The 9,460-nt window shown below is 46.3% G+C and overlaps 1 protein-coding gene and 1 pseudogene across 1 annotated transcript; one reads left to right on the top strand and one right to left on the bottom strand.

Moving 5' to 3' along the window:
- LOC119350613 overlaps positions 1–5,638 on the top strand; it is a 29,174-nt pseudogene extending 23,536 nt beyond the window's left edge.
- Positions 5,639–6,210: 572 nt separating this feature from the next.
- LOC119348785 (cyclin-B1-5-like) lies at positions 6,211–8,956 on the bottom strand. The gene is made up of 9 exons (XM_037616774.1): positions 8,751–8,956; positions 8,312–8,441; positions 8,141–8,213; positions 7,830–8,051; positions 7,634–7,732; positions 7,294–7,542; positions 7,001–7,159; positions 6,681–6,859; positions 6,211–6,584 (listed from the first exon to the last, which is right to left on the bottom strand). Exons 1-9 carry the CDS (start codon positions 8,803–8,805, stop codon positions 6,440–6,442), a joined length of 1,311 nt encoding a protein of 436 aa, XP_037472671.1. The 5' UTR covers positions 8,806–8,956; the 3' UTR covers positions 6,211–6,439.
- Positions 8,957–9,460: the final 504 nt, after the last annotated feature.

The following is a 9,460-nucleotide window of genomic DNA, read 5'->3' as shown; positions in this document are numbered from 1 at the left end:
TATATCCAATTGGATGTAAGTTAGCATGAACTATTATTGTTAACATCACCCAAAGGTGAATACGTTGGGAGGCAACATTATAAGCCCCTATCTTTCTCAGTGTTCGATTAAAACTTCATAACCATAAGTATTGCGTGAGTGTTAGCAATTGTAGAAGACTATATGATAGTTGAGTATGTGGAGTCTGCTAAATCAAAGCTCTGACATAGACCCTTCCTGAAAATAAGATGAATTGCAATTGTTTGATGACTGAGAATGAAGTTTGCTAGTTTGCTAGAAAGTTTATGGTCTATGCTTTAACATGTGAATAGCTTGCTACTTGATCTTGAGAAGTTTTATGAGATGAACTACTTTTATGACATATAATCATGCTAGAAAAGGTGATTGAAATTATCATTGATCAAACTTGTGCACCTTCTAGCATTCATACTTCATAAATTCTTTCTTTTATCATTTACCTACTCGAGGACGAGCAGGAATTAAGCTTGGGGATGCTGATACGTCTCCAACGTATCTACAATTTATGAAGCATTCATGCTATTATACTATCTGTTTTGAATGATTACGGGCTTTATTATACACTTTTATATTACTTTTGGGACTAACCTATTAACCGGAGGCCCAGCCCATATTGCTGTTTTATTGCCTATTTTAGTGTTTCAAAGAAAAGGAATATCAAACGGAGTCCAAACGGAATGAAACCTTTAGGAGCGTGATTTTTGGAACGAACATGATCTGGGAGACTTGGAGTACAAGCCAGGGAAGCTTCGAGGAGGCCAGGAGACAGGAGGGCGCGCCCACCCCCCTGGGTGCGCCCCCTATCTCGTGGGCCCCTCGTGGCTCCCCCGACCGACTTCTTTCGCCTATATATTCCCATATACCCTAAAACCATCAAATAAGAAGATAGATCGGGAGTTCCGCCGCCGCAAGCCTCTGTAGCCACCAAAAACCTCTCGAGAGCCTGTTCCGGCACCCTGCCGGAGGGGGATCCCATCACCGGTGGCCATCTTCATTATCCCGGCGCTTTCCATGACGAGGAGGGAGTAGTTCACCCTCGGGGCTGAGGGTATGTGCCAGTAGCTATGTGTTTGATCTCTCTCTCTCTCTCTCTCTCTCTCTCGTGTTCTCTCTATGGCACGATCTTGATGTATCGCGAGCTTTGCTATTATAGTTGGATCTTATGATGTTTCTCCCCCTCTACTCTCTTGTGATGAATTGAGTTTTCCTCTTGAAGTTATCTTATTGGATTGAGTCTTTAAGGATTTGAGAACACTTGATGTATGTCTTGCCGTGTTTATCTGTGATGACAATGGGATATTCATGTGATCCACTTGATGTATGCTTTGGTGATCAACTTGTGGGTTTCGTGACCTTGGGAATCTATGCATAGGGGTTGGCACACGTTTTCGTCTTGACTCTCCGGTAGAAACTTTGGGGCACTCTTTGAAGTACTTTATGTTGGTTGAATAGATGAATCTGAGATTGTGTGATGCATATCGTATAATCATGCCCAAAAATACTTGAGGTGACAATGGAGTATCTATGTGACATTAGGGCTTTGGTTGATTTGTGTCTTAAGGTGTTATTCTAGTATGAACTCTATGATAGATTGAATGGAAAGAATAGCTTCATGTTATTTTACTACGGACTCTTGAATAGATAGATCAAAAAGGATAACTTTGAGGTGGTTTCGTACCCTACCATAATCTCTTCGTTTGTTCTCCGCTATTAGTGGCTTTGGAGTGACTCTTTGTTGCATGTTGAGGGATTGTTATATGATCTATCTATGTTATTATTGTTGAGAGAACTTGCACTAGTGAAAGTATGAACCTTAGGCCTTGTTTCCTACCATTGCAATACCGTTTACGCTCACTTTTATCGTTTGGTACCTTGCTGTTTTTATAATTTCAGATTACAAATACCTTTATCTACTATCCATATTGCACTTGTATCACCATCTCTTCGCCGAACTAGTGCACCTATACAATTTGCCATTGTATTGGGTGTGTTGGGGACACAAGAGACTCTTTGTTATTTGGTTGCATGGTTGTTTGAGAGAGACCATCTTCATCCTACGCCTCCCACGGATTGATAAACCTTAGGTCATCCACTTGAGGGAAATTTGCTACTGTCCTACAAACCTCTGCACTTGGAGGCCCAACAACGTCTACAAGAAGAAGGTTGTGTAGTAGACATCATTAGTCCTCACTTTTCGACCCTTTTGGTCATTTGATGACAAAGGGGGAGAAATTTGAGTTAGTCTTCAAGAAGGTCTATCTATATGGGCGTTTTTTTGTTAAGTTACAACTCTTGCTCTTCTGAAGCTTTTGTTGATTGAGTTGTAAACTTAAGTTCGATGGTGACCTGATACTTATGCTCTGTTTTTCTGCATGCTATTTCCTCGTTAATGTTATGCATGCATGCTGAATCACATCAGTCACCATATTTTATCATGCATTTCAAATTCTTCATTTCATATGTTAAATGCGTGTATGAATTACAAGATATAGGGGGAGATCTCCATGATTCTACTCTTCAAGTGTGCATTGCTTCAAAAGCAAATTCCTCACTATGCACATCTTTAGGGGGAGTTCTTCTATATCTTGCAATCAAATTCCTCAATATTGAGTCCTTTCAATTCATATGTTTATCCCCGTTGAAAACTTAACCAATATTGTCATCAATCACCAAAAAGGGGGAGATTGTAAGTGCATCTAGTGCCCCTTAGTGATTTTGGTGTATTGAAGACTTATAGGTTAAGGGACTAATATGTTTGTGAGTGTACACAGGCTCTATAAGTCGATGAGGAGTTTGATATTTATAGTGAAAGTCGACCCCTAAAAATGATGTCTTCGGCTGAAGACTTTGGTTCTCCTGAAGACTTTGAAAGTGAAGAAATTGGTGTGACCTTAAAGACTTGGATATTCATGCGAGGAATATGGAGCATGAAGACTTTTGTTTTCGTAGTTTCATTTTCTCTTTCTTGAGTCATAGGAAACACCGTACTGTTAAAGGGGGTCGAGGTAATACTAAGGAAACTGATTTCCATGTGATGCTCATCTCAAAATCCCACACCTACCCAATCCTTCGAGTGAAACCATTGTAAATCTCATATCAGTTCAGTCAATTTCTTCAGTGACAGAGACGAAGATCTTTTGGTCTCTAAGGAATTTGTTCTGACTGAGGAGTTAGGAATTCGCCAGTGCAGATTGCCTACAGAGTGAGGAACATGATAGCCCTGAGGATTTCGAACCTCAAAATATCCGACCATTGCTGAGCCGCACACCAGCTGTCCCAAAACTATCTACCACCTAATGGTCATATCAGCCAAGGGCATTTATGTCTTATCATGTCGGGCTGCTTCCTAGGCTATAAATAGCCGCCCCCTACATCCACTAGCTGGTTAGCTGCTCCGAGAGAAACTGACACTTGTCATTTGAGAGCATCCCATCCTCCGAGGACTTTGAGTGAAAATCATCAAGTGAGGAAATACCCAAATCCCAAACCCAAACCTACAAACCCCAAAGTGATTGAGTATCACTGAAGAGATTGTTCCTGTGTGGAACCGACGCTTGTTACCTTTGAGGACTGTGTATCCTCCAGACGATTAGGCGTCATGGTCTGAGCATCCAAGAGGAATTGTGGATTGCCGAGTGACCAAGTCTGTGAAGGTTTGGAAGTCACCTGTGAAGACTTACCACTACTATTGGGCGAGATTTGCGTGATCTTAGCTCAAGCAGAATACAGTGAGGACTGTGTGTCCTCGAGTTTAAATACTCAGCCACTCCAACCAGACGTACAACTGTCACAGCAGTTGGAACTGGTCGACCAAATCATTGTCTTCACCAAGCCTACTGGTTCTATTTCCTCAACCCTTTCATTTCCTCAATTATGTGTTGATGAACCTGATCATTACTGTTTGAAGACTTTGACTGAAGACTTTCTCTATTTCCTCAATCCTATTTCTTCAGCCAGTTTGTCTTCATCCTGTTATCATGTGTTTACACTTTTTGTACTCTGTGTTTTGTCTTTCATTTCATCGTGAAGACTACGTTGTTGCTCTGCTATGCTTATACATGAGTACTTATTCCGCTGCAAGTAGTTCTTCGCTTAGGAATTTTCTCACCCTGAAATTCCTCAGTGAAGAATTCATAAAAATCGCCTATTCACCCCCCCCCCTCTAGTCGACGTAACGCACTTTCACTTATCCATGACAACCATTTTTCATTGAACCCCATATGTTTCATGATGTTGATCATTGCTTCATGTTTGATTATGTCAAAGGCTTTTGCAAAGTCCAACTTTAGGAGAACTATCTGTCGCTTGGAAGGTTGGCACTGATGAATATATTGGAATGTCCAAGCCAGGTAGTCTTGGATTGAACGCCCTCTGATGAAACCATATTGGTTGCAATGTATAGTTCACAAGATAACTTTTTGTAATCGGTTGGCAAGGAGCTTTGTGATGAGCTTGAGGCAGCAGTTGAGCAGAGTAACCGGACGGTAATCATTGACTGTGGTGGGGGGTCCATTCTTGGGAATTAGAGTGATTAAGCCATCATTTATGCTTTGTGGATTAAGATCGCCGACATGGAATTGGGAGCAAAGTGTATAGAAGTCCTCTTTGATGATTTGCCAACAAGCCTTGAGAAACAACCCACTGAAACCATCTGGGCCTGGTGCACGATCAGCAGGCATGTCTTTGACTACTAGGTCAATCTCTTCCTTGGTGAATGGAAGTGTGAGGTGATCCAGGTTCTCAGTCGGCCGAATTAGGGAAGGAAGATCAAACCGCATCTGTGTTGGGTTGGAAGTGCCAAGTCTTTCAGTGTATGCATGGAATATGAGGGCTTCTTTGCCCGTATGATCCTCCACAATCAGTCCCTCTGGTGTTTGAAGGATAGCAACATTGTTTTTCCTGTAATGTTTTGTTGCAACTGCTTGGAAGAATTTAGTGTTCTCGTCTCCGAACTTAACCCAACGAATGGTGGATCTCTTCTTCCAATACTGCTTCTGATAGTCCAATAATCTCAGGAGGTTTTTTTGATGATCTTACGAAAGTTGCATTCGGGTATAGTGAGAGGTCTTAGGTTTTCTAGATCATCCAACTCGGTGAGGGTTTTGTTTGTATTTTCAATTGCCATTGGCCTGGCCCAGAGCAAGGTCAGGTTCCTGTGGGTGCTCCGCGACGCCTGTGCGGCTGTGCCGGCGTGCATGATTTGATCCGTGGAAGCGACTGTGCGATCGTCCCGTGGTGTGACTAGCTCAAGGTGTTGTGCCATCCTTCAGTTGATGGGTTCATCACCCACTGCGGAATGAACTCGACGCTGGAGGCGCTGTACGCCGGCGTGCCGATGCTGACTCTGCCGATAGCTTTCGACCAGCCGATCAATGGATCATTGTCGATGAGTGGAAGGTTGGGTACAACCTCAAGGAGAAGGTCCGGGGCGATGGCGTCATCGGAAGAGATGAAATTGCTGAAGGGTGTTAAGAGGCTCATGAATTGTGATGACGGTGAGGGCTCGAGGAGGAGAGCGTCGCTTATGAAAGAGGCTTCTCGCGCCACGGTCGAAGTGGGTGGTTCATCGGACAGCGATACCACGTCTTTCATCAATTACATTTTGCGGCTCAATAACTGAAATGTCGTTAGAGATTGCTAAATATATCTTCATTTGAGCAATGTATTTGAATTCGATTAGTATGTTGTTCATTTAGCATTTGAATTCGATTGACTAGCTGGGAATGAACTCAATTTTCTGCTAGAAAGGTTGAGGGAAAAGAAGAATCAGTCCCTTTAAATGTAAATTTTCTCTTTGTTTATTGTTTTCCTGAGCTTCCTTTTCTGCACTGTGTGGTATATTTGTGCTTCTCCTTTCCTCTGAATTATAACACCTCCCCTGTTGTTTCTTATTGCCCAGACAAAATTTCAGTCCAATACCACCAAAGGAAGCACACGGAAAATTTCAGTCCAAACGAAGAGAAAATTTTCAGCTATGTTCTAATTTATACAAGTACAGAAAGTAAGTAGTGCCAAGTGAGAACTATCAAAGGTGGTGACAAGTCCAAACAGTTTTTTTCTAGCTTTCAAGATATGCTCAGATGGGCTGTTGACATGGGGAAACAGTTTTTCCTTCGAAAAAAAAGAACTGGATAACTGTAACAAACACAAACTGAAACAAAGACCACCTGTGAGAACAGGTGTTCAGTAACATGGCTCTGAATTCGATTCAAACTAGAATGAATTGTATTCGTATCAAATAGCAGAACATGCAGTAAGTAAACCCAGCTCTCTTGATTCGAAAGCCAAGCAAATCGCTAAACAAATATAGTTGTTGTTTACACCCTGGTGTATCAGATCAGATAGTAGCAGAACACACAGTAACAGTAAGTAAACCAAGCTTTCAAGATCGAAAGCCGAGCACAGCAAATCCTAAAGCAAACTAGGCCAGACGTTGAGGAGCTGCGACTGCCGGAGGGCGCAGAGACACGCGCCCATACTGCTCAGAGGAGTACTTCTTGTAGATGGCCTTGAGCTTGCACTCCGGAGCAGCCGCGTGCGCCATGACGAGCACCTTGGCAGGCTCCCTGAAATCAACAAACAGATAGATTTCCCATGAATTTCAGCTCATTCAGCCAAGTTCATCTTCATCAGGTAGACGGACAAGTGAATGAATGGCTTACAGGAGCTGGGGTTCAGCGAATCCGGTGTGGTGCTTGAGGGTTTCCGTCCAGATGGGGCTTCTTTTCAGCGTGCACCGAGCGGCGTACACGGCAAACGCCGCCACCAGTGAGGGGCGCACCGTGACCAGCCCGTACTCCATGAGCGCCATCTCGGCGAAGAAGAAGATCATATGCTCAAGCTGCGCTCAATAACAACAATAGGAGGAAACGAAATTCAGCAAATGTTCAAGCTACGTTCAGCGACAAGATCATATGTTCCATGGCACATCTATCTGACATGCAACTTCAGATATCTGAACCAAAGTCCTATGCGTTTTTACCTCCTTGTCGCTTCCGGCGGCCTTGGCGAATCGCACCAGGAAGACGTACGGGGTGGGCACGGTGAGGTTCCACGCCATGCTGTTGAGTATGTTCTTCTCCATGGACAGGATCTGCTGCCTCGAGTACGAGTAGTCGGCTATGGATATGAAATCGTCTACCTGCAAACACAAAGCAAACCGCCACTTGAGATTCAGAGTTCCTTCACAGACACGAGCCGATTGAGGCAGCTACTCGAACGAACAGAACAGGTGATCTATGGATGCAAAGGGGATGAGAGAAAGTGCTTGGGTACCTCTGGGGCCCAAATCTCCTCATACTTGCAGGAGATGAGCATGGCCGCCATGCCGACGAGCTGCAGCTCCCGCCGAGGCACCGCCTGTAAGGAGAGGAACCTGTCGATGACGTACATTGTTAAGAACATGCTCTCGGGCATGAGCTCGAACTTATGGGTCACTTCAACTAGCCAATCTATCAGGATTGCCCTCATCTTGGGGTTGATCTCGGGCTGGCTGCCCATGTAATCGATTGGCCGGCACTCGTGCTGCAACACAGATTGGTGAACATCGTCAGAGCAGTTGCTTGCGGTGTGTCACTTGAGCAGACAATTGCTGAAGAGGGAGGTTTGTGGTTACCTGTGCCTCCTTGTAGTATCTGTAGATGTCGTCGATGTAGTCGACGACGGCGAGCTCGTTGTCGCCGTCGAGCTTGTCGATATCATCGATTGAGGCCTCCTGCAATTCACAAGTACACGCGAGCAGAGTTAAGGCACCTTGGGAGTGAGCAGTAAGAACAGAAAGAGGTGCTGGTTGGATGGCCCAGGTCGCTCACCTTGGAACGATGGTTGAGCACGGTCGTGAGGGTGTGGACGACCTTCTTCCTGGGGGCAGAGCAACCGGCGGCAACCTCTGATGGCTTCCTGTTTTCGCCGGGGCCGGTGACGATCTTGGCGGCCGGCTTAGGGCGAGGGGCGGCGGGCTTGAGCTTGACAGGGACTTTCTTGGCCACCGGCTTCAGGCCGGCCCGCTCTGCTGGAGGAACAGCTACGCCGTTCTGCAAACCACAACGGCGATTTAGATTAGAAATCCATCATCAAGAAATTGCTTTCGAACATCGGAAAGGGGGCTCGTGTCTGTCTGTACCTTAGATGGATCGGCCTGGGCCTTCCTCAAGAGCTGGGCACCGAAGCTCCTGGTAATTGGGCGATTGATCTTGCTGTTGCAGCGAACAAGACAGGATTCAGATCAGGACAAAGAACGGAAGAACGAAAAAACAGGGCGGGATCCGATCCTTGCGCTGATAGATTTTCTTACCCGTCGAGGACGTGGGCGTGGGCGTGGACGACGTTGCCGATGTCCCCGAGCACCCGCCTGTTCCCTCCCGCCCCGGGGCGGCCGCCGGCGGCGGCGGCGTCCTTCTGCTGCCCTGCCGGTACTGCGGCACCTGAACATGACGAAAGAGAAACATGAGTAAAGATCAAGGAACTGCTTCTTTGACGCACGGGTCAGGCACGAAACGCGCTCGAATCAGACTAGAAATCAAGAACTCGAGAACTAAAAGTCCGATCTTGGTGAATCAGACTCGTAAGACGGAACAGATCAAGAACTCGAACAAAACAAGCCGCAAGAAACCCAACGGCGCAGGCAGGTCCAAATCGACAAATCGAGAACCCCTAGAGGCTAGAGCGGTCGTTCCCCGCGTCGCGCGGCGAGAAAGAGAGATCCGGCGGGAGGGAGGGCGGGCGGGGCTCACCTCTGTTGGCCGGCTGCGGAGCGGCAGCCGCGTGCTGGTCTTGCCTGGACCCCATGGGGATTTGCTGTTCCAGCTCCGTTCTCTCCGGGCTCCGGCGAGGTGCTTCCGGCGAGCTCTTGAACAGAAGAACAGGGCAAGAGCGGGCAGCGGACCTCTCTCTCCGATGCCTCTCTCCTCCTACCGCTGTGAGCCGTTGGGGGCGGACGGAAGAGACCTGAAGTTTTATAGAAGCGGGCGGCCGCGGTTGAGGCGGCGGGGGGCACAAAGTAGCCGTTGGGGGTTCTTTGGTTCTTGGAAAAGGAAAGTTTCCGGCTGCGAGTTTCTTCGGAATCTGGGATTGTCACGTCTCCTGTGTGTGTGGAACCCCGGAACGTAATAACGGAAATACCATCTGGCGACATTTCGCCACATGGCCAACCCTAGTCCCAAACCTGGGCATGGGCAGCCCGGCCCGAAGCCCGACGTCCGAGCCAGGCACGGGCCTCACTTGCCAGCCCGAAGCCCGGTAAAATCCTGACAAAAGAGGTATAACTTAGGCTACCAACGCTTTTATCGTGGTTGCACGTATCTTGACGCATGCGAGGGTGCTTGCCACCCGGCTGCAGAGGAGGGTTGTGAACATTTTGGGTTAGAATGCTATATGTATTACAGATTTATAGTATAAATTTAAATTTGTTGTAAATTTGCTTTTTCATCTGAAAAAAATCCCA

This window comes from Triticum dicoccoides, chromosome 1B, assembly GCF_002162155.2.
Source record: "Triticum dicoccoides isolate Atlit2015 ecotype Zavitan chromosome 1B, WEW_v2.0, whole genome shotgun sequence".
NCBI classification, from domain to species: Eukaryota; Viridiplantae; Streptophyta; class Magnoliopsida; order Poales; family Poaceae; genus Triticum; species Triticum dicoccoides.
Note: the sequence above shows the minus strand (reverse complement) of the source record. Positions and strands in the feature narration are given on the sequence as shown.

Excerpts from the sequence above, each read along its gene's own strand:
- LOC119348785 (XM_037616774.1), bottom strand. The coding sequence starts at position 8,805 with ATGGGGTCCAGGCAAGACCAGCACGCGGCTGCCGCTCCGCAGCCGGCC. Across the intron at positions 8,442-8,750 it reads TCCGCAGCCGGCCAACAGAG|GTGCCGCAGTACCGGCAGGG; the intron begins GTGAGCCCCGCC and ends CGTCATGTTCAG. Across the intron at positions 8,052-8,140 it reads CCCAGGCCGATCCATCTAAG|AACGGCGTAGCTGTTCCTCC; the intron begins GTACAGACAGAC and ends TGTGGTTTGCAG.